This window comes from Panthera pardus, unplaced genomic scaffold (assembly GCF_024362965.1).
Source record: "Panthera pardus isolate Hobbes unplaced genomic scaffold, ASM2436296v1 HiC_scaffold_13, whole genome shotgun sequence".
In the NCBI taxonomy this organism is placed as follows: Eukaryota; Metazoa; Chordata; class Mammalia; order Carnivora; family Felidae; genus Panthera; species Panthera pardus.
Window position 1 is genome coordinate 80,473,733 of NW_026526688.1, and position 24,992 is coordinate 80,498,724.

At 35.5% G+C, this 24,992-nt stretch overlaps 1 protein-coding gene across 7 annotated transcripts in view; it reads left to right on the forward strand.

The window, feature by feature from the left end:
• Positions 1–24,992, forward strand: part of TTC29 (tetratricopeptide repeat domain 29) — a 674,033-nt gene that overhangs the window by 591,531 nt on the left and 57,510 nt on the right. For all 7 annotated transcript variants that reach the window (XM_053901209.1, XM_053901212.1, XM_053901211.1 and 4 more), the window contains one exon: positions 20–248. In XM_053901209.1, the coding sequence (XP_053757184.1) occupies positions 20–248 (229 nt within the window). The remainder of the gene's footprint in view (positions 1–19; positions 249–24,992) is intronic.

A 24,992-nucleotide genomic window follows, 5' to 3' on the forward strand; every position in this document is an offset into this window, starting at 1 on the left:
ATTTCTCTTACATTTTTAGGGATACTACAACAAAGCTTCTGAATACTTTCAACAAGCTTTTGACACAACAGCAGAGCTAAGGAACATGCGTCACGTGGATGAGACAAAAGTTCACTATGGGATAGCAAAAGCTCATCAGATAATGCTGACCATAAACAATTATATCGAGTCTGAAGATCTCACCAGCCTTGACTACCTGCTGTCGTGGAAGGAGAATAGAAGCAGTATTGCACCACATCCGATTATCGGTAAGACTTTGCTTTTTGAAAACACGTTAGTTTTTGTGTCATTCTTGATGGCTGCATTGGTGATTTTTATTTTATTGGTAACTTTAATTATTCTTTACCACATGAATATCGGATGTGCCTTCATGCTGTACTGTATGTACCTTTGATGATAAGGAAAACAGGAAATAGTGGTAATGATTAAACGCGACAAATCACCATTTTCATGCCGTTTGGTTTTTGTTTGTTTTTTTTCAGTTGTCTCAAGTACTCAACAATATGCACTGATCAGTTGTAAGGAATGTGATATAAGTTTGTGTTTTTTAAAACGTGGTCAGTGTTGTACCTTATTGATAAGAAAAGTCACGGATGCTAGTTCACAGATACTAAGCAGTATTAATGCAATTGGTGCTATACTCTTACTTTACCAATGGTAGTAAATTTTCCTGTATTTGATCAATTCAAGTTAGAATATTAATTTAGAAAAATTTAGTATTAATTTCTTTCAACTCCACGTCTTTTCTTATAGACTTTTTCTTGTAACAATTTGTCAAAATAGTCAATTAAAAACAAATAACTAAAGGGGATGTGAAGGTCACTTTTATGTGTCAGCCTGACTTAGCTCGAGTCCTCAGTTAAGAACTTCAGAATAGAATTTTTAAAAATTTTTAACAGTACTGCCTATGACAGACCTTTAGGCTGCATAATTGTTAGTAAATAAAACTTTTTCAAGCAAAATATTTTGGGGATGTTTGGGGATAACTCAAATAGAATCGTAGACAAAATTCTGTTATGTAAAGAAGCCTCTCCTGCTTGGAACTCTTTTCTTTCCCTTAGGTCATTTAGATGAAACAATAAGCTCTTTGGTATTTATTTTCTCCATAGAATAAATAGTAAATAATAGTAAATTGAGCACAAAGGAATTTTATTGCTTCTTGTATATTAGTAGAATACCACTTACCACTGTCTGTCCTCTTGTTATGAAATAAGTAAAGGTCTCATTCCAAATATATGTACACGATGAAGTCTTAAAAAACAGATGGCTTGTTGAATTTCAATGTCCTCAAGTGTCCAACAAATATTTACAGTTAACTATTAACTAACCACTTTTCAATAATATTTTGCTCACTTCAGTATGTTGTGTTGTCATATATTTGAGAGCTTGTTCTGTAGTTTTGAGTTATCTTCCCTTTACTCCTCATGTTGTCCGCCCAGGAGATAAAGCAGAGGAAATATGATCCATCTATCTATTAGATTACTTCTTCTGATAAAAGGTTTGGTAGAGAATAGGTTGGGCTACTCACTTCTTCAGATTTACTTGGATAACCATTAGAATAATAATCAGGAAAAAAATACTCCTCAAAACTAGGTTCTCTGATCAGAGCCATGTGTCTTTTTGCTGCAGTCCTTTTGGGGCTTTTCAAAGATCTCTTTTGTTTTTCTTTACTCTATAAAGCTATTTATTTTTCTATTCTTTTTAAATTTTATCCTCATTTTTGGTAAGGATGTTCCAAAGGGCTTAGGAAGCACACACACAAAAAAAACACATTTCAAAATATTATTCAGAGAGTAAAAACTCAGCTATTCATATGATGGAGAAGATTAAATTCTCTGAAACACTATAAAAGTATACCCCCTTCCTGATTCATTTGACTGAGATTAGAAATCTATGCATGGATGAGCTATGTCGTTATAAAAGTGAAGAAGAATAATCTTTCAGATTCAAATATAAATGAGAAGTTAATTCTTCTATTACTGGCATGTTTAACATTTTTAGTGATAGTTCTATTTGGAAATAAGACCTGTAGACATTATCAACATACTTGCTTGTTTACATAGACATATTTTAGTTCAAAATACACTAAAATATACTTTCTCATTGCTTCAAAGATGTTTCTTAAACCACAGCTCCTTATTATTCTACCTTTGCTCTGTTTCAAAACCTTCATTGGATCCCTACGGCCTATAAATTAAGTACAAGCTTCTCAACGTTGTTTGACCACCTCCTTTCCCCTACTTCCCCCTCTTCCCCCCAGATACACACAACATACATTGTTATTACCTTACTTCCAACTCTAACCCCATCCAAGGAAATCTCACTGGTCTTGCAAAGTTCTTCTCAAATGTTGAAATCTTCCCTGATCCCCCTCTTACTGGACTCTTGTCTCTTCTCTCTGTTCCCACATTGAATGCCATTCATTTCTCTCCAAGCACTTTTCATTTGTCATATTCTGCATCCTACCACAGCTGTTTCTGTAATTGCCTTATCAGCCCAGTGAAAGTAGGAGTGTCTTGGAAACAGATTCTGATTTTTGGTGTTTCCTACAAAAGAAGGGGCAATGTCTAACATCTGCTAGGTACCAAGTAAATATTTGTCAAATTAAATAGAATTCAAAATGAGTATGTGTGTCCTAGCCATGAACTATTTGCATGAACCACTTTTTAAAACAGGAGTCATAGTTCCATGACAACAACAACAAAACAACTACAATCCAAAGCTGCATTTTGGTTACCGTGTGGTTATCACATGAATGCAGGACAACACCAAGTACGATGTTGACAAAATGAAGAAATATAGAAATATTATTTGAAAATCTGAGCAGCTTTTAGGTTTTCAAATTTTGCCTTTCTTCTCTGAAGAGGCATCTTTAATCTTGCTATTGAGGGGTCCCATGTATTCAGGAAAAAAGTAGATCAAAGATTTGAAAGATATATTATAAAAGCTGTGCAGTTTTCTTCACCTCTGAGACTTACATCCTCCAAACAAATCATTAGCTCACAGAGCAGGCAATATTCTTTTAAGCAGAGGAACATGACCCCCTAAGGGAATAGAGCAGTGAGAGCACTCAGGTCTCTAGATAAAATAGAACAGTGATTCACCAGCAATCATATCTCATCTTTGTACCTTTCGGAGGGAACACTGCAAATATAGGAACCTTCCTACCATTCTAATACTCTTAGATATGGTTGGAATAATTTCATATCTTTCCTTTCCTTTTCAGTAGTAAAATAATAAGAATAGATTCTCTTCCCAAATTTAGGAATTTAGAAGGAATTCAAATTTATTGCAATTCAATAAAATTATTCAAGCCTGAAGCAACAGAAATTGGTTGGCTCTGGAAGGATTAAGGGCCTATGAATTTCTACTGATTTCTCCAGAATATAGTTTATTTTTCCTACTAGAACTATTATGTCTACAATCATGAAATTTATTTTTTAATGAAAAGCTAATTCATCTCGCCTTTTGGAGATTATAGACCCAAGTGTGAAACAGTGACAGAGAAGCAAAGCTTTTCTTGTGCAATTTAAGAGTATTGTTAACATAGAAATGTAATTATGGCATTCAAATGCCAACATGGTTAGCCACTTTACTGATAATATCAGTTACATGGTTTTAATGCACATTCTTATTGAAGTCAAATGTAAATTATATCAGAGAAATAGGATGCAAATCCTGAGTATAGAAATAGATGAATATACTGGCTAGTCAGTAATGACACTTTTCTACAAAATGACATGTAAAGGGTTCCTTGAGTGCCAAAAATATCACTCTCGTTTTATGAATCATTTAATATTCTTAAAAGAAAACAATCAAGATCACGAATTTGTCTCTCAGCCCTTGGTTTATGTTGGTTTAATGTTGAATCCTTGGTTTAATGTCGAGCCACATTTTCCTACCCTGTTCTTTGCTTGTATTTTTTATTCATGAACTCAGCCCTTTTAATGAATGTGAAAAAGCCACATTCATGAGTGAGCCTCATGTTCTATTATACTTTGATCAGCTACTTCAGTTAAATAACCCTAACAATGAGGAGAAAGTTATGGAATTAGCCCAAAAGTCAGCAAGCAGGTTTTATAGCATCTTATTGTCACAGAGCAAACCTCTGTCTCTAAAATGTGTTCAAAAACATGACACATTAAAAGAAGGTTCTGGTGAAAAATCTGACTGAATCAAAGCTCACCCTACTGGCATTTGGGGTAATTGAGAGATGGTGTTGCTCAAAAGCCCAGTTACCTGGGTTCTAATACTATATTGAGCTCTAATTAGCTTTGTGACTTCGGGCAAAAGATTTCAATTCAGGTATCTTTATCTGAGATTCAAAACGAGTCATTAATAAGATTCCTCTGGAACAGGCAATAATCCCTCAGTAGGAGCATATTCTAAACAGATATGGTATTTTGTAGTCTTTAAGAGCTCAATCTAGATTTTCATGAGCATTTTCTTTGTTTTTCCCCGATAAATACTTGTTTCTGTTGGTTTACACGAAAGGGAATTTTATTATTGTTATTATCATTATTACTATTTTAATATATCAAACAGCTGTAAAATTGCCAGGTATAAATATTTGATCTTTCTGCTAGAATTTATAATAGAGTTTCTAGCTCTCTGCTGTCATATGCAGTTTTACTTGTCCCTGTTTGGCATTGTTGAAGTTGCTAAAGCTAGTGCACTATTTCATCTGCAGACTTTCAATTGATCCTCCTATTTTCAATCCTGTGTCATACTTCTCCTCAGCATCTCCTCAACCCCTACCTGTCCCCACTGTTCCCTGGGCCTCTGATTCCTGAATGTGCCTGGTTCTTTATTCATCACTACCCCTTCTTCATGCACTTCAGTCTGTTGGCTGTCTCTGCCTTCCTCAATCCGGTACCATTTTCTAGCCTCTTTCTAGCTTCTGAAAACAGGTTAAAACCTTCTTGAACTTTTTTGAGTTTATAGAATCATGAAATTATTGAACTGTGTGCACCAAAGAAATTACTTGGCCCACAGTTTTTCTTTTCAAATGTCCTCAGGTCCAGGGAAAGGCAGTCATGCAAAAATCTGAAAGACAAAATGGGTTTATAATCTAGTGTTCTAGAATTCTAGTTCAGGAATTCTTTCCATGCTTTGTACTTTTTTACAATATTAATTTATATTTACTAGAAGCCATGTCTGACATTTAAAAATATTATAATTTTTCAATGTTTGTTTATTTTGAGAGAGAGAATCTTAAGCAGGCTCTAGCTGTCAGCCTAGAGCCCAATGTGGGGCTCCATCTAGGATCTGAGCCGAAATCAAGAGTCAGATGCTTAACTGACTGAGCCACCCAGGCACCCCCAAAAGATTACAATTTTAATTAAAGTCTTGATAAAAAATATTCACAGTGAAAAGAAACAGGTGGGACTCTATTTCTGGCCAAGATGGAGCAACAGGGAAAAGATTACCCTCCTGTCTTAAACAGCTAAAAAGACAAAACATATAAGACAAATGTTTGCAGAAATTGGACAACAGGCAGCACAAGACAGTGATCCTTGGGAAAAATTATGAACACTGTTAGGAAGAAACCAATCTGATTAAACTGATTCACACCATGTTATGAATGACTGAAAGTGGTTTAGCCTATTCAGAACAATTAGGATTTTTTAAATGTTGGAAGATTACCAATTGCCAGAATTTGGGACATTTGTAATATACCATATAAATGAACCCATTCAGGCCATGTGGGGCAAAATAATTGTGGATAATGAGGCCAACACGTGGACCAGTCTTCTACAGCCTGGGAACTTGACCTAAAATCAGTTTCTCTAAGCTATTCCTGAATTTCATTACTTTCCTTTCTTCAATATAAATATGTGCTTTTTTTAAATTTTATTTTAGAGAGAGAGCACACACATGAGTGGGGGGATAGGGGCAGGAGAGAGAGACAGAGAGAGATAGAGACAGACAGAGAGAGAGAGAGAGAGAGAGAGAGAATCTCAAGCAGACTCCATGCTCAACATGGAGCCCAACTCAGGGCTTGATCTCACAACTCTGGGATCATGACCTGAGCCAAAATCAAGAGTCAGATGTTCAACCAACTGAGCCACCCAAGTGCCCCAAATTGTACATTTAAAAAAAAAACTTATTAGAGTTGTTCGATGACAAATCACTGTCCCCTTAAAGATAAATCTGATGAAAGCTAAGGTCTCTCTCCTGTCTTCAGAGAAATATACAATTACTGTGTATAATTTTCAGAGGGTTCAGTAACCATTGCTCAACGGGGTAGAAATTCTATGTGCTTACCAGTATCTGGTTCTTTACACTTTGGGGCATGGGGAAAACTGCATTTTTCAGCTCCTGGCAGCTAGGCAGGGCTCGGTGACTAGTCCTGGCCAAAGGGCAAAAGTTACCTCTGGGTATAAGATAGGAGAGCCTGCCTGAGATCCTACAGCTGACTCTTTCTTTGCCTGCTACAGTTATCATGGTGGAGGCTTTAGTAAAAAGTATAGGGCAACAAGATGGATGCAGTAAATCTCTACACGTGGAACATTTGTCCCGGAATGCCATTTGGATCTGCAGCAGAGTTTGTGTGAACACAGAATAATCCTTTATTGTGGTGAACCACTGAGATTCTCAGAGTTGTTTGTTGGCACAGCTTAATGTAGCCTGCCCTAACTCTGCAAGCTTCAGGATGCTTCATGACGGCCCCTGGATAGCAGCAGTGGGAGCTCCAGGTGGAGAACCAGGATAGACATTTCTCCGTATGACAATGTATAAATTGTGTGTTTATAGGTTGTGAGTCCGCTTCTGATTTTTTTTTTCTAAGGTAGAGATTCTTAAAATCCTTTGTGTTTGACTTACATTTCTAGTCACAGAAAACAAGTTTGATAAGACAAAGGGGAATGAAACATTAAAATACATTTTTTATATTCTCTATGCTACTTACTATCAAAAAACTTAAGAAAGATAAGCATCTTTTCCACTAGTCTCATTTAAATCATGATAGATTATCAAAGTATGCTTCTAATAAATTTTAAGAAAGAGCTTAGAGATTTCAATGGCTTCTGCAACTGATAAAATAATTCCAAAGATGAAACATGCAGAAGACAAAATCAATACTTAATTGTAGCCAAATTTTTAAATAAAAAAGACTGCAGAGTTTGAGCCTGAATTTCAAATTTCCTCCTTCAAATACAATTCCCCCATCTTCGAATGTTTTCTACAACACAAGTGACACATTTGCTTCCTTTGGAATCAAATACTTTTTTCAGAAAACTAATGCTTACTTCATTGGGAAATAATAATGTAGCTCTAGATCCCTCGGGTTGAAAGATCTTTTTTTTTCTTTTTTCTTTTTTTTCCCTCTGAGAGCCTCCTTCTCTATCTGCTGCCTTGGTTCAATAAAAGAGAATTCTTGATTGCTCAAACAAAAACTATACTTCTTTTAGATTCTGCTCACAGTTCTTGGTAGCTGATGGTGTTACCAGTTTTAACTTTCCAAGGTACACTAAACTCACCACTTCTAAGAAAAATGTAACTGGTTTTTCTCATCTGGTTTTGTTTCAATATCATCTTTAATTGCCGGTTTGAAAAGCTTATGAAAAGTTTGTTGATTGGCTAAACCATCGCAAAACCAGAATAAATGCCAGAGTTGGACCACTACAGCGTTAGGACTTGAAGATCTGAGAGAATCCCATCTGTATTTATCTCATTCCCACTGAGGGGTCTCACCCCTGCTTCCAGCTATGTCCTTTTCCCTGTGGGCATGGATTCCAAACCCTGTGCCAACTTAGGTAAACATTTTCCTACCATCGCTAGAATTTGGAGGCAAAAAAATCTTCTTATACATGTATTTAATCATTCTTTAATAAAGCTCTATTAGGATAATTCATGTGATTCTTAACCCATACGATTTCCTCTGAAAAAAGAAGTGACATTAATACTTAAAACGTGAGCATATTGAAGAACAAGTTTTGTTAGCTTCTAATTTTTTCTAAGGTTTCCCTGATTTGGGGTAATGTGTGGGAGTGTTTCTTTCTTATTATCTCTCATGTTGGTATTCCCATTATGAATTTTGATTTTTTTAAACCACAACATCAATCAAAACTTATATCCATGGTCCCAGGACTCAGTTTCCTTTAAATTCTTTTATTCTGCCCTCCCTGTTTTTTTAACTGTCAGACAAGAGTGAATGTTGTTATAGCCTATGTTCTTTAGCATAATTAATAGAAAAATAGATACATTTCATGATGAATATTCTTTTAGAAATTAGAAATTATTTATAATGCTTTTTTATGATGACTGACTTGAGTAACAATGCCTGGATACGTATTTCACTTCTTATGGGTGATGTCTGCCTCCCAGGGATGGGTACAGTGTGCTCAGTGTAGGAAATATTGAACAAGAATCTAATCAGAAGAAATGCTAGCATATTTCTTAATTTTAATGCCAGTCCATCCTGACCAGTGTCTTGACCTTCCTAAAATGAATCCTTGAAAGACTGCAAATCCTTGAAACACCTGAACACATTTACTTTCTGAATCCTCTGAACTACTGTCACAATGGGATAAATATTAAAAGTACTAACAAATATTCACTATCCCCAAATCCTTTATCACTGTAGTATACTCCTGTATTTTCTTCCTTTCATTTCATTCTACCTTCGATCAAAAAATCTGAGCAAATAGGGGTGCCTGGGTAGCTCAATCAGTTAAGCCTCTGACTTCAGCTCAGGTCATGATCTTGTGGTCCATGAGTTTGAGCCCTGAATCAGGCTCTGTGCTGACAGCTCAGAGCTTGAGGCCTGCTTCAGATTCTATGTCTCCCTCTCTCTGCCCCTCCCCCACTCATGCTCTGTCTCTCTCTCTTTCTGTCAAAAATAAATAAACATTAAAAAAAAACAATTTTTTAAAAATCTGAACAAATAGATATTCTTTCATCTTGCCCTTAAGGTAAACAAAGTTGGACTTTGTCAAACCAATAGAGAAAACTAAAGTTAGCTCATTTAAGTGTGATGCCTCTGACGAGTTGCATTTATGGACTTCTAACATAGAATCAGGTACCCAGAATGAGAAAAAGATTGGTTAATGTTAGCCTTTAGTGAGATAGATCTGATTTCTTGGTGTTAAGACTGTATTCCATTGTATCAACAGCTATTAAAGTGTAATTTGCACTCTTATCAAAGGAAATTTAGTTCAACACTTTCAAAGTTCTTCTCATCTTGTTTATTAGATGAGCTCCTGAGAAGGGATATACAGTTTTCCTCAAATCTCCACAATTTTCAACCTACAAATTAAGATAATAATGGAAAAAAAAGCAATGGAGAAGTATGAAGTAAAATGAAGCTTCAAAATTAACAGGTAGAGGATTGGTGAAAAAAACTGTGAGAGTTTATAGATCAAATGACCATCATAAAATTGGGGGATTAATATTTTTTACTGTTCAGATTTATTTAGCCTTTTTACCATCACCCACTAACAAAACTGTGAAAAGAAGAAATCAGCTATACAGAGGAAGATGTTATGTCTAACCTTTAGCTATTAAAGTTAAAACAAATTAATAAAGAAAAAACTCCTGTCTAATACAACATAAGCAAAAGAAACTTTTTTTTTTTTTCATAAAAATCTTAGTAGCAGGGCACCTGGGTGACTCAGTTGGTTAAATGCCAGATTTTCTATTTCAGTTCAGGTGATGATCCCAAGGTCGTGGGATCGAGCCCCCCATCAGGCTCTGCACTGAGCATGGAGCCTGCTTAAGATTCTCTCTTTCCCTCTGCCCCTCTCCCCCACTCACATGTGCACTCTCTCTCTCTCTTAAAAAAATAAAACAAAACATCTCAGTAGGGACAGATGAAGAAACTTCTATTATGATTTGATCGTAGGAATCCTTTGTAAATATATGGATGTCCACATAACTATATTAACTGTATCTCATCTGAATTGATTCACTTGTTTACTCACCTTCATCCAGAACTTTACACTGTAATTTTATTTGGAGATTTATATGATGAAATGTGAACATAGTATATTCCCTAGTAATTTGATTGGCAGGAAATAGAGAGCCAAACACATGCACAGCTTTTTAATAATTTATAATTACTTACATGAATCTACTAAGTTTAGGCACACAATTATATGACTAATTATGTTGAAAATCCAAGTGGATGCTTAAATAGATGACCATGCCCTGAGGCCTTTCCAGTTGTTTCTGCTGTCTCATTTAACCATGCAAATGTTATTAAGCATTCCTGGCTAAAAATTTTCAAGCATGTGAAAGTGTAATTGCATAGATAATTATGCACAATACTGTCACTTTCTATATCTAACATAGGAATTGTCCTTTTTAAAAAAATTAGATCAGCTTTGTACTGGGTAGCTTTCTCTGTACATGCCAAGAAAAATATAATTTGTATAAGATAGGTGGACCAAAATCTATCTATTGCTCTTTCTTCCAGATCTCTTCTTGACTGTCTTTAGCACAGTGATTTGAAGTTACACACTATAAATATAGTTACACACTATAAATGCTACGATCCATATTCACGAATAAATTTAACGTAAATGTAATTCAATAACTAGATGTACATAAATATTTATAAAAACTTGTTAACAGGGACACAAAAGGGATACTGGAATACAAATGTACGTGGCAAGTTTTTCAGGTTTGCATGTAACTAAAGCCATGTGTATATAACAGTTAAAAAAAAAATGTCCAGAAAAAAAATTAACTAGCACATACATGATGGCAGGTTAATTTCTTGTCATGAGAACTGTTACGGAAGCTTTGCAATATAGAATAGTGCCTGACTGCACATCTTGCAGGGTTTAACTCTGCACAGCCCCGTTTACTAACCAGTAACAGCTTTCAAAACAGTTTAGTGTGCATGCAGCTGATTGGTGGAGCCTGGCTCACGTGTCTGCCCAGCTGCAAGGGAAGCTGGGAAGGTGAGTATTAGCTGACTTCTTAGTCCCTGGAGTGAGGACAAGTTTCCATTTAAATTTATAAAGTATAGAATTTCTTAGGCAGGGAAACGGAGGTTTAGATGCTGGCCAGCAATCACTAGAAATAGTGCTAAGTTCTGTGAAGGAAAAATAAAGCAGGTAAGAAAACAGAAAGTGATAGGGAGGGGGCTGTTTTAAACAGAAGGTTCAGAGAAGCAGCTCGAAAGAGGCGTGATTTGCAGAGAAACTTGATTGGAATGACAAAGCAAAAGCCCTGTGAATATCTAGCAGGGCCAGGCAAAGGTAGCCAGCTAACTAGCAGACCAGTATGCTGGGAGCAAATAGAGTGAGGAGGAGAGAGGGAAGAATTGAATTTTGAGCGGCAGCCAGTTAATTTAGGTCTTCCAGGTCATAGTGATGACTTTGGATTTTATTCCAGTTGTGCTGGAACATTCCCACTGAGGTCTGAGAATAGGACTCTGACTGACTTTTCAAAAGGATCATTTTGGCGGCCGTGCAAAGAATAGGTTGTAAAACAGTGGCCTTTTTGACCAAAACCTATAGTTAGAAATATATTTTACCTCGAGAGTTTCACCAAACAGTACTTAATACATGTGAAGCTCTTGGGTATTTCTCGGTTGTAATCTACCTTAGTCAATTTCATGTTTTAATGATGTTTAAAGAAATTATAAGTAGAAGATTCTTTGGAAGAAAATGACATTGAGATTTAAATTGTTCTATTTGTTGCATTTTCTATTCTGATAGAAGTATTTAAAAATACCCTGTGGAAAATTAAACTTCACGATAAGCCTCAGGCAGTTTCTCAGGGTGCAATTCAAGGATCCCTTGCATCAAAATGCCCTGATCTGTGGTGGGAGGAGTTGTTATAAATGCATATTCCAGGCCTTAACACAGCCTTACAGAATCTCCAGTTCAGGGGCTTGAGAATCTGCTTTTTGACAGGCTCACCAGGTGATTCTCATGTGGGAGATCTGCTCTAAAGTTTTTTGGTTTTTAAGGTGGTAATAATGCAAGGTTAGCTTTTCTACATGAATATGTGATCCTTCACTAATGTGTGTAAGCCCATTTAGTGGGTCTTCAGAGAATATATGTCAGCAAAATTATAGGTTCACATACGAAAAATGAAAAGTACTTTAAATCAGTACGTCTATTCCTTTCACTGTCTTCAGATATTTATTTTAAAACCAAGTGAAAATCTTTGAACTCTTCCTCCATAATCCTAATTGTTGTTACTTCACATCATTAATCAGAAATAATCATCTTTTTCTCTGCTCAGTTACCATTCCTTTCTCTTTCTAAATGTTTTAAAAATTTCACTTCCCAAGAAGCCTAACTACCCATGTTGAAGTATGGTAAAATACCATGTATTCACAGCCCTACAATTCTAAGTGGTTTGTAACAGCATCATTCTTTACTAGGTTTGCACATCATTGATTTTCACTAAGCATTATCCTCCACTGTGGCATGGGTGGAATTTTCTCATCATGTCGTTCTGTTTTGATGCATTCTGGATACAACAGGTTACATGGCTTCTCTTAAATAAGGTTTTCAAAGTTATCATTTAAGCGTGTGGAAAATTTTTCTTTACTCACTTCTCAAAGTGAAATAGGAAGCTGGCTAAGCAGCTATGTTATGGATCACACGAATACAAAATCAGACTTCAATCTGGCACATTTGATGTTTGTAAAGAATGGGGCTTAAGACCTGATATTATAAAGTCACTTTGTAAAATGTTTTCCATTTTCACGTTCACTTTTGTTGTGGATGGAACAATGCTCCCTTTATCAGTTGGTATCACTGTAGCAAAGCCTATCACAGGGACATTATCCTCATCCTTTAGCCAAAGTGAAATATTCTGACTTCTATGTCTATGTGTCAAAGGAAGCATCTCCCATTGAGTCAGCTTCAAAAACAAAAAAAGGACAGAATTCGTATGTGTTCATGGGGAAACATGGGGTTAAAGTGGACTGTATTTCAGGAAGTGTTCAGTTGACTTGCTATGTGGTGAGAGACTGCAGTCCTAGCTAATGACTTGTAGGTACGGAATCCTCAGGTCTCTCAGGTGGTTTCAGTCGATCAGTTTCAACAGAATGATGAAAAGGTTGAGATAAAATAAACTGACAGTTGCTACTCATCGTAGGCAGCAAGCTGTACCCAGGCAGCTGAGACCCTGGGAGCCCTCTTTCTTAAACAAAGGCTTTCACTGCAGTGAGCAATGAACTCCAAATAAAAAAAAAAATGGGGGCAGATTGGCAGCTGGTGACCGACAGGAGGAGGGAAAGGAGGGAAACTGGGAAACACAGCAATTGTTGGCTAATTAGAAGCCATTCCCACCTACTTAATACCAACCCATTAAGCAGAAAACACTTTTCATCTTTCTCTCCTGCTACACATGACATTATACTCCAATCAATACCCTCCCACTGGCTGCCTCAGTGCCCACAAATGAATATATTGTAAGTTTAAGAATGCAGTAACTGATTTGAGACGGTGAAACTACAGCTTTCACAGTATATTTTCTGAAGATACTAATGCAATGTTTGTGATGCTTAGATAAATAATTATCTGTAAACTGACAGCTGTCAAAAATTGAAAAACATAAGAGAAAACCTAAGCATGGTAGATGTATTTGAGGCTTAATAGCAAGCAATCATGTAAATCAATTTCCCCCCTTTTGGGAGAACAACTCAAATATTTGGCTTAATAAATTCACTATCGCTACCACCATTTCAACCCTCTACACACACATGCGCGCACGCGCGCGCACACACACACACACACACACACACACACACAGAATTTGTAAGATGACGTGGGAAATATAATATGTGTACATACAATTATCTTGCATTATGTTTGAGCATACTTTAATAGAATTCTTTCATTGGTCCCACTTTTAAGCTTAAGGGAATTTATCTCAACAACTCAAACCTACTGGAAATTTATCCTAATGCAGTAAGATAATATTCTTGGACCATTACCTTCATATTATTTTGAGCAATTTTCTATCTTCTCTTTATAGAAGAGTTTGATGGCTCTCAGAAACAGATTCCATCTTAAATAATATTTACATGAAAACAGCATATCTAAAATGTTTTTTTTTTTTCCTTGTTTTGGTTCTGTGACTTCTATAGGTTTTTTTTTTTCCTGACCCTAAATATCAGCTCCTAAATTTTACACAAATTTTCTACCTGGTATTCAGTCACTTCTTTCAGTTCCTATACACTATTTCTGGGACATTGATCACAACAGTGTTAGGCAAATAGTTACAGAAGTTGTAGGAGTGGGTAATAGAAAGGAAAACAAATTGTTCCCCTGTGTTATGTCAATATAGAGGAACAAACAGGATTTCAGAAACTGAGGTTTAAATTCATTGTACCGAAGGTGGTGATATGAGACTGCCTTGAGATTTCAGAGTAGGACCTTCAGTGGGGAGAATTTACTGGAAATTATGCTGCTCCAAAGAGCAGAGCATGGCACTGTGGTTTCTCTGTGTGCATAAAACAAACAAGATGAGATCCAAATTATCTTTGTATTGAGTGTAAGTAGAATGGATTAAGCTTCTTAAGTTGATTCAACTGTGTTATTTTAAGCACAAATTTTAAGCACAGCCATGATTATTACCAAAGTATTGCCTAGCACTGCCAGACTTCTATAGAAGAACAGACACCAACCTCCCCTGCACTGTACCTTACACATAACCATAAGATGTGAGGGCAGTTCCAAAGATAGCTCACTGGAGGAAAAGGAAGGAGGAGAGGGAGAATCTTCTTGGATTAAAATTCTGACCTGATTCCAAACTACAGTCACACTCGTCAGTTTTGTTTCTCAGAATTTAAGCTACTGATATCAAGCTTTATAAATAACTTTCAGGAAAATTCTTTCAGTCTCCCCAGCCAACCTAGTTTACTATTTTAACTGAGAGTGTGTGTGTATACCATTAGTAAAATGGAAATAATATCAAAAGGGTTAACATCACTTTAAGATATATTAACAGAGATGTTAATAGAAATAACAAGTCTTTTATTATTAGACTACGGTTTTGGTTTTAAAATTGGACAGTTTAAGAAGCATGTGTAAGTATTGAGGGTGATTTAGCAAATCATAATGAAGGAGAATTGGTTGGAAAATGTGACACATGAGTAAAGATTGAGATTAGTTTGGACTGTGGGGATAGGTTCTCTAATGACAATAAATGTCTTCAAGAAGGTGTCACTAAGGAAAGGATACTTTAACAACTGTGCTCCATCTTCTCAGAGGATGGAACAGAAGAAGATGCATTTACTGCAAAGAGTAGAAATACCTCACTTATCTGTTAGTCAAACTTTGGTGACTTCAACAAACCAAACATTTACTTTGCTGTTGTTGCTTGAGGCAATTGCTAGTACCTATTTTATAGAAGGGTATGTTACCCCTCGATAAGTGTATTAAAATCGAGGTGGCATGTTATAAACAGACACAGTGAAAACATCAATAAATAATAGCTGAAAATTAAAAGATTCACACGCACGCACACACACACACACACTCACACACACACACACACAGATAGAGAGAGAGAGAGAGAGAAAGAGAGAGAGAGGGAGAGAGAAAGCTATTCATTCATACAAGCACTTAGCAGTCTGGGGCCATATTATGTGGGAATAAGAGACCTTACAAACTCAATGCCTTTTAATGGTATCACATAATTAATTTTTCTATTGGTGACCCTCAGCCACCAAGAAAAGATTAAATTACATTCATGTTTAGTCTGTTTAGAAATGCAGCAGAATTTTAAGAAAATTTTCTTTTGTAGAACTCTAGTAATATAAAAGACTCCAAGATTTCCAGTTCACCCTGAATTTTACAGATGAAGAAACTTCGGTTCACAGGAAGTGAAATGTCCTACCCAAGGCCAGACAGAATAAGTGGCAGAGTCAGAACTTAAATGCATATCTACAATGAGCACATCTCACCCTCTTTCTGTTTTCCTGTGCCTGTCACAATTTTACTGTTTTTAATTTTTTTTTAGTTTTGGTACCTAGTGGAGTAAATTTAAATTACCTAAAAAGTTTACCCTCTACCATGAAAGAAGATTTTGGAAAAATGGGGGAATCTATAGATATATAGATAGATAGATAGATAGATATAGATATATTTGAAAATAGGGGTGCCTGGGAGGCTCATTCAGTTAAACTGCTGACTTCAGCTCAGGTCATGATCTCAGTTCATGAGTTTGAGCCCCACGTCGGACTCTGTGCTGACATCTGAGAGCCTGGAGCCTGCTTCCGATTCTGTGTCTCCCTCTCTCTATGCCCCTCCCCAACTCATGCTCTGTCTCTCTCACTCTCAGAAATAAATAAACATTAAAAAAATTTTTTTAAAAGAAAATGAGTTCAAGCTACTGAGTTAATTTTTCAATCTACTTCACAAGTCTTTAGATAGCTTAGGGATAGAAATGAATCTAGGTGGCTAGTTAAAAATACCATTTGAAAGTAGGGTCCTAGGTTAATTGTTCCAACATTTTCATTAATCTGTGGATCCTATCTTTTGTTTTTTATCTTGAAAGAATAATGAAGATATTTGTAAAATATGTCATGTTATATATATCCTAAAACAAATGGTACTGTTTAGCACAAATAGAAAAGACAAATATTGGAGACATTACTATAAATATAATATATACTATATTACAATGCTGTAGTGAAGAAGCAGTCAGTGCTCTACCTTCACGTGGGATTCAGCTCCTTTCTCAGTTGAGAAACACCAAAAATATCACAAACAGTTGAAATTGTCAACTCTACTAATTCACCTTTTAAATGACTGCCTTTTTCCAGAGCAGATAGTGAGGTTATATTAAGGCATAGCAGATTATTTTAAATGTATGTTTTACAACAAAACTTTTTCTATGGTGTTTCAAAAAAAAAAAAAGTGTTAATGGGTTAATGTTTATAGTCTTCCTTCATCCTTATACATGTTCCATTTCCCTCCTCCTCATCCTCCACCCTAAAGGAAAAGGATTTTCATTGGCTGAGGGAAAGGCTAACTCATTATACATGGAAGCTAAGTCCTCACTCATAAAAGAATGAAGGAGGTCAATGGGGATAGAGACTAAGATGCTGAGCAAGTGAGAAAAGAGACAAAGTTGGTGTGACGGACATTGTGGGGAGGTGTAGAGAGTGTAAAGCAACAAAGGACATGGGAGATGATGATGTGGGATGTTGGGTTATGAATGAATCTGTTAATGAAATCTGAAAAATGTAAGAATTTGAGCTATACTTTAACTGCTTTTGTTGTTTGGACTGTGTTTCTTCTCCTGGGACAAAACTATTAACTGGACCACATGGGTTTCTGGGTTTATAAAGTCTAGTCAGGCTATCTGTTTCAATTCAAAATTTTTTCTTTTTTCTCTCTCTTTTTTTTTTTTCTGTTGTTAACTTGGGTACCCATGGTGATTAAAACTTTGGTCAATTAAATAAAACAAAGCCCTTGGCCTTCAGGGTCCCATATTCTATGCTAAATAGTCATAGCAAAATTATAATACAGAGTAAGTTGATTTGGATTTGTCTTTTTCTATTCTCCTAGACATTTCCCTGGTATTGTAGGGTCATTTTAAAAACAACAAAACACTATGATGGGCAGCATTTTACATCATGGAATAGATTACATCAACATAAGAAAAACGTTTCCATCATCAGTCACTATCATTTCTTACTAAACAAAACAATGAGCTGGTTGTTGCATTGAATGTGGTATTCCCTAATTTGTTTCTCTGTAAGTTTCTCCAACATAGTAATGTCAGAACACTAGTTACATAATAAATATTTTACATGTTAAGTAACTTTATAGTAATGCAATTAAGAATCATTTTATCTTTGTATTTATTTTACTTTTCCCCTTCTCTTGATAATTAATGCACTTTTAATAATCCATTAATTTTAAATATTTCCCATATGAATGGTCAGGACATAAAATTTAATACCTATAAAATTATGAACTGAATACCTTAAAGTGGTTGCTTTGTTCCCTGCACAAAGGTGGCAGGGAAAGGACTATTCAGAGACAAAATAAGACTATTGTGGAAAAGAAGTGAAGAAATGTACTATAAAGTAGTAGAAGTTTCCATGTCTTCCGTGTGTATTAAATCAGAACTTCAGAAATTAGGGGCACCTGGGTGGCTCAGTTGGTTAAGTATCCAACTCTTGGTTTTTGGCTCAGGTCGTGATGTCACATTTTGTGGGTCCAAGCCCTGCATCGGGCTTTGCACTGACAGACAGTGTAGAGCCTGCTTGGGATTCTCTATCTCCCTCTCTCTCTGCCCCTCCCCCACTTGCTCTCTCTGTCTCTCTCTCAAAATAAAAATTAAAAAAAAAGAACTTCAGAAATTAACTTATAGAAGTAAAAATAAACATATAGAATTTGTAATTGACAGTTGTACCACAGATTCTCTTTTGAATGGTTTTGCACCTAAAAAGATATCATTGTAGATACCATGTTTTATTGGCTAAATAGCATGTTTAATAGCTTCTTTTGTTTTGTCTTTCAGTTTGCTTCCTAGTAGCAACTGGTCTCGAAATTTGCTTGTGGTTATCATTTTAGTTTTTGTTTATTAAAAATTAAAAGTCAAGATTTTCTCTTAGCTATCAGAATTCTCATTTAGTTTCCTATTGAATTTCTTCTACTGTCAAATTTATTTAATATTCCATACATGTTTAAAGAAACTACTGTAGAGAGGCATTGCATGTGTGCAGCTAGGTGGGTTTCATTTCCTAAAGAGACCAAAGTGAAAACATTTCAAAATGCTACTGTGATAAAATTTCATTTTCAGGTAGTCCTATACCAGAGGTGAATAATTTGAGATAATGCAGTACTGGAGTAGCATATTAGTGAACCTTGCTGGTAATGAAGTCCTACTGAACCCCAAATATAGTGAGTGGGTTTTATATAATGTTTGCTTTTATTGAGTAAATCTTTCATACTGTTGTTCTTACATTAACTTAATACTGTGCCAAGCAAACTTTGCAGTATACCAATGTGTCATATACATTTCAAGATTTTAGTCTTAAACTATAAAATTACATGTGTTTTCAACCATCATTTCTTTAGAGATATTGGAGTTTGGCCATATTTTTTATTGTGCTCTCAAAATCTCAGCTCCAGGAGTGTTAAAGGAAAGGAATCATCTGTTCAGGGCTTGATTCTTTTAATCCATTTTCTCAAGGTTAATATGAAAGTTAACTCATTTCAATATGATGTAATCTCTGTATTTTTATTGGATATATATTTTGTTGATTTAGAGAGATATCAAGCCCTTTAGTACTGGATTATCCAATCTAGCAGTTTTTTTGTTCACATCTGGCTATATATTTCACTGTATTTCATTTTTTTATCCCAACACTATATTGTCAAGTGTATTTCTGAACATATGCTATTATTTCAAGAAAGAGAGGATGTATTTTTATAACAAAGCATGTCTGCTGCCATTTTCTCTTTTTTTAATAAAATGTTACTTTTCCTGTGTTCTTGCACATGCACATGCACATATAATTGGTAAATTACACAAAGTTTGTCTACTACAATCCTCAAATCCAAGATTGTCAGGATATTTTGTTTGTGAAACAAATCTACAAAGACCAATTCCCTAGGAAGCAATCAAAAGAAGTTATTTGTAATGAGATGATGGATTCTAATACAAGTCCAGGCATTTACTATCTGATCTTCTATTTTCTAATTTGTTACATGAGCAAATCATTCCAACCTTATAGGACAACTGAAAGAATTGAGTTCAACAAACCTGGTACAGTGAGATATACACATCTATTTAACATACAAATATTAAAGGGGGCTCCTGGGTGGCTCAGTCGGTTGAGCATCAGGCTCTTGATTCGGCTCAGATCATGATCCCCAGGGGCATGGGATCAAGTCCTGCATTGTGCTCCTTGCTGAGCATGGAGCCTGCTTAGGATTCTCTCTCTCTCTACCTCTGCCCCTCTCCCCCACTTTCTCTCTCTGTCTAAAATATAAATAAATAAATAAATAAATAAATAAATAAAGTCAGCGGTTTAAGAGATGGACTCCAGAAAAGGCAAATCTAGAGCTACAAGAAACCTCAGACAGTAGAAGCAGAAACCATTCCAAGGAAGAGCACTTAGTCCTAGAGAAAAAGAAATTCCTACAGATAATTGTCCTCTATGTACATGCCTGAATGTCTTATTTGCCCAAATGAGACACATGATCCCTGGAAGAGAGTTGGAAACTGCTGGCTTCAAGAGATTGCACAATAGAACATGCTTCTTTTTATTTTTGTACTTACTAAACAGTCTAAACAATTTAAACAATAAGAATGTGTATTTATAATGCAGAAAATTAAGGTCCTCATAGCATCCACATATACACCAAGTTTAGAAAGGTTCATCAACTGGGTGGCTCAGTCAATTAAGTGCCTGACTCTTGATTTCGGCTCAGGTCACGATCTCACAGTTCATGAGATTGAGCCCCATGTTGACCTCTGCTCTGCAGTGCAGAGCCTGCTTCGGATTCTCTCTTCCCTCTCTCTCTGCCCCTTCCCTGCTCATGCATTCTCTCTCTTTCTCTCTCTCTCAAAATAGATAAATAAACATTTTTTAAAAAGTTCATTTAGAAAATTATTCATTTGACCATGCTATACCCATTAAGATTCCTAACTCTGTGTATTACTGACATTATAGTCTCCACTACTGACAAGTACTTTTAAAAAGAATATTCCACTGAGTTAATTTGATTGATGCAAGTCAATTTTAGCAAATCTGAAAAAAATATATTAAATCTGGAAATTTTACATATCTAGAGTTGCCCTTTCACATTGTTTAAATTCAATTAAAATATTTTAGAAGTTCTACTACAAAGCATAATGTCACATTTATTTCAAATGGGAGGATTTTAGAAGGAAGTAGGTAACTTGATGTTTTAAACATTTCCTTTTATCTCCCGTACTGAAAATTGATATACATTTAAATGTTCTTTGCTTTCTCTTAAAGCTACAATTTTGAGTTAGAATTGTGTTTACTATCCCCGACATTTCAAAGAAAAGTAAAAATACATATAATGCTTCCAAATTGTAAAATAGTCCAATTTTTGAGAACCTCTACAGGTCTAGAATCCCAAGTAGCTATAAATGTCATTACTAAGATGGGGTGGGGGTGAAATATAACATCTTATCTGCCAAAAAGATTATTTGAATGTAGTGTTGGATTTAAAATTCACTTTTTAACTTCAGCTGTCTAGTTATAAGAGGCTCTAAAAGCAGTGGAAATAGCTGGTGGTTCCATTCTACGTGAAAACCTATAAATTCAATCTTATTTTGACTAGCTTCCAGGGTAGTCTTCCATTAAGAGGAGATTCAGAACCAATGTAAAGGAAGTAAAATGAGCCCTTGGCAGTTTCACAGTAGTTGAGAGCCAATGACTGTGGGGTAAATGTAGTGATACCCAGACGCAGCCAGATAAAGCCAAATCTAATCTAATTCTAATCTGTTCTAAAACCCCAGACTATAATGGCTATCATGACAAAAATTAAAAACAGAGAATCATATTATCTATTGCTTTTATTGTAAACATTTAATTAAGTTAGTATGTTAATTACTAATAGATCTCAAGTATTGTCATTTTACCAATGCATATTTACCAATGCAAGTAGCTTAAGAATGTACCACATATTTTGCTTGTATTCAATTAATAATATTATTTCAAAGCTTTTTCTAAGCTACAGCGAATTCCTTTAAAAATTATTGTTCCTATTTGTTTATGATATCAAACTATACCTAAACACTGGGATTGCTAAAAATTATTTGGGAAAATTTGGAAATTGATTGGAAGGAATCAAATTATAAAGGAAATGCCATCAGTTATAACCAGGAATGTTTCATTGGAGTTGGCAATAAATGATTATTATAAAATCTTTTTCAAAAGCTCTCACCCAATAATTCCGGAATGAGGCATTTATTTTATTCTTATATTTATACATTATCCTTACAGGGATTCTAACCAGGCTATATTGAGACTAAATACACTTCAGACTTAAGTTCCTCCCCTCATTGTTCAAAGTTGTTGCTGCCTAGCCTCTAGTATTGAGAACAGCATTTCAAAACTGTTTTTTACAAAGTTGTTCTTTATTACTCATCATGTCTAGTAACAAACTCAACATGTAGTCGATGTATTTCCTGGTATAGAAATACATACTCACGTATGTACAGATGGAAACATAGGGCATGATTGTGCCTGGATGTGGATATGGCTATTGCTGTTTGATGTGTGTACAACAGAGAATGCTTTTTTGCAACAGAGAATGTATAAGAAGCTAAGCATGCAGAATACAGAAAGCAAAGTGGGAAAGAGATTTTTCAACTTAATTTCCACCAAAAGAAAATTGAATAAAAAGAAAGAACAAATGACATACCATAGTTCTGTCCATTTCTGAAAATTTGGCTGGCATCAAGGTGATGGTATAGATATGGTGATAGAGAAGCAGACAGACTTGAGATATATTTTTGTACAGAACCGACACTTGATGGATTACATATGAGGATGAATAGAGAAATTACGGATGATTCCTAAATTGTTGGCTTGAACAACTGGGTAGAGATGATTTTGACTGGGAAAAATCAAGGGTTCTCTTTGGGATATGTCATGCTTTACATGTTTAAGATGTTATTAGATCCTGAACTGCAGACTTCAAGCAGGAGTTGGATATGTAAGTCTGCAGCTCAGAGGGGAGGACTGGGCTACAGACACAGATTTGAGAGTCACAGTTTATATAGAGTATCTGAAGCAGTGGTACTTCACAGAATAACCCTGAGCAAGTATACAAAGAAAAGTGTCTGGGGTCTGAGAACAAGGTCACTCTACAAGCAAAAGTTGGGCTCTAGAAGAGCACCTAAGAATAGAGGGTAGAAAAAAAGCACAGACGACTTCGTATCCATGAAACATTTTACTTCCATTGAAATGTGAAACAAATATTTTTAAAGACTTTAAAAGTGAATGGCTAAGCTGGCAAAAAAAAAAAAAAAAAAAGGAAAATACCTACGGGCCTGAAATATAACATGCTTTTTATGCTTGAGAAACAACAAAGAAGTCATTTTGACTTAAGAGAAGTGAGCAGGAAGACAAGTGATAGAATAATGAGGTCCCAGAATTCATGGCTGGGGCAAGATGGGAATGATCTGATAGAAATGGAAGAAATTCCTGTGAACAAGTGGATAATTGTTGGAGCAATCTTCTTGTTCAGGCAAGAGGGAATGAGATGTACTACACAAATAGCAAGGATGTTGGTTGGCCAACATGGATGGCCTTTGATGGCAACATGGACACATCTCCATTGAAACAAGAGTGACAGCACACAGCAAAATAGGTGAGTTGGAACTTTATCAAGGCTATCTTTTACTTGTCCTAGTTTTCTTAATGAAATAAGAAACATCATTACTATCTAGAGATCAGACTGGGAGGTTTAAGGAGAAAAGAGAAGGTATGAAATTATCTTCTTGGAGAAGGACAGAATATGAGAACTAGGTCAGTTTATGATTATTCCAAGGCAGATCTAATGGGCCATGGTGAGGTTAATGTTTATGAATATAAAGGCTAGTCAGCATTTTTGTGGTTTTCTCAAACCAAGTTAAAGCTATTCTTTTTTTTTTAAGTTTATTTATTTTGAAAGAGAGACCATGTGAGCAGGAGAGGGGCAGAGAAAGAAGTAGAGAGAGAATCCCAAGCAGGCTCTGTGCTGTTAGTGCAGAGCTCGAGGTAGGGCTTGATCCCAAGAACTGTGATATCATGACCTGAGATGAAATCAAAAGTCAGACATTAATTAACTGAGCCACCCATGTTCCCCAAGCTATTCTTTGATACAGGGTGCCAAGTATGAAGATAGTTGGACTTAGCTAGGTTGGAGTTTACCAAGCAAGTATACAAGTATAAAAAATTAAAGGTATATGGCAAGGACCAATTAATATAATGAATAATAAAATTTTTTTAAAACCTCAGTAGATTTGCTAAGCATCAGATGAGATCTAGCTAAATGGAGGATTGATAAACTGATCAATAGATCTAAAGAAAATACGTGATCTAAAGAATAGAACATGTTAAAGAACAAAAAAGAAAGATAATATAGACTAGTGGTGAATAATCACAAAAAATAGAGTAAAAATGTCCGAATATAATCATTGGAGTTACATAGTGGAAAATGGGACAAAGGCAACACCTTAAAGCTATCATGGCTGAGAATTGCCAAGAAATGAGTGCTCAGATATAAGAAGCACGACATATTCCAAACAAACTAAATTTTAAAAATCTATGATTTTGAAACATCAGAGTAAAACTTCAGAATACCAAAGATTAAAGCAAAGATTTTCAAAGTGGCCAAAAAGAGAGGTGCCTGGGTGTCTCAGTCAGTTAAGCATCCAACTCTTGATTTCGGCTCAGGTCATGATGTGGTTCATGATTTTGAGCCCGGCATCAGGCTCTGTACTGACAGTGTGGAGCTTGCTTGAGATTCTCTCCCTCTCTCTCTGCCCGTCCCCCATTCGTGCGCTCTCTCTCTCTCTCTCTCAAAATATAAACTTTTTTGTTTTTTTTTTAAAAAGTGGTCAAACAAGAAAAAAGGAAAGGATTATCTTTCGAGAATGACAGATTCACAGTCGGCTACAAATAACAACAATGGAAGTCATGAAACAGTTGAATAATGTCTTTAATATAATGAGAGAAATCACAATCAATCTAGAATTATAAATCCAATGAAACTATCTACCAAGAACAACAGTGGAAGATTTTCGGATTAAAAAAAATCAATCTCCTGCTCATAGAACCATACTAAAGCAAATCTTAATGTGTGTACTAAAGGATAAAGGACAGCAATCTCAGAAGGTCTGAAATACAAGAAAGATTGGTGAGAAAAAGATATACATTATAAGTAAATCTAAATCATTAAGTACATCTAAACATGTTTAAAAAATTATAAAATCCAGTCTGAGGGATTTAAAAAAGATGGAAAATTTCTAAGCAATAATTACATACAATTCTGGGTGGACTGGTGGTTTAACATATTAATTTACTTTCAGCT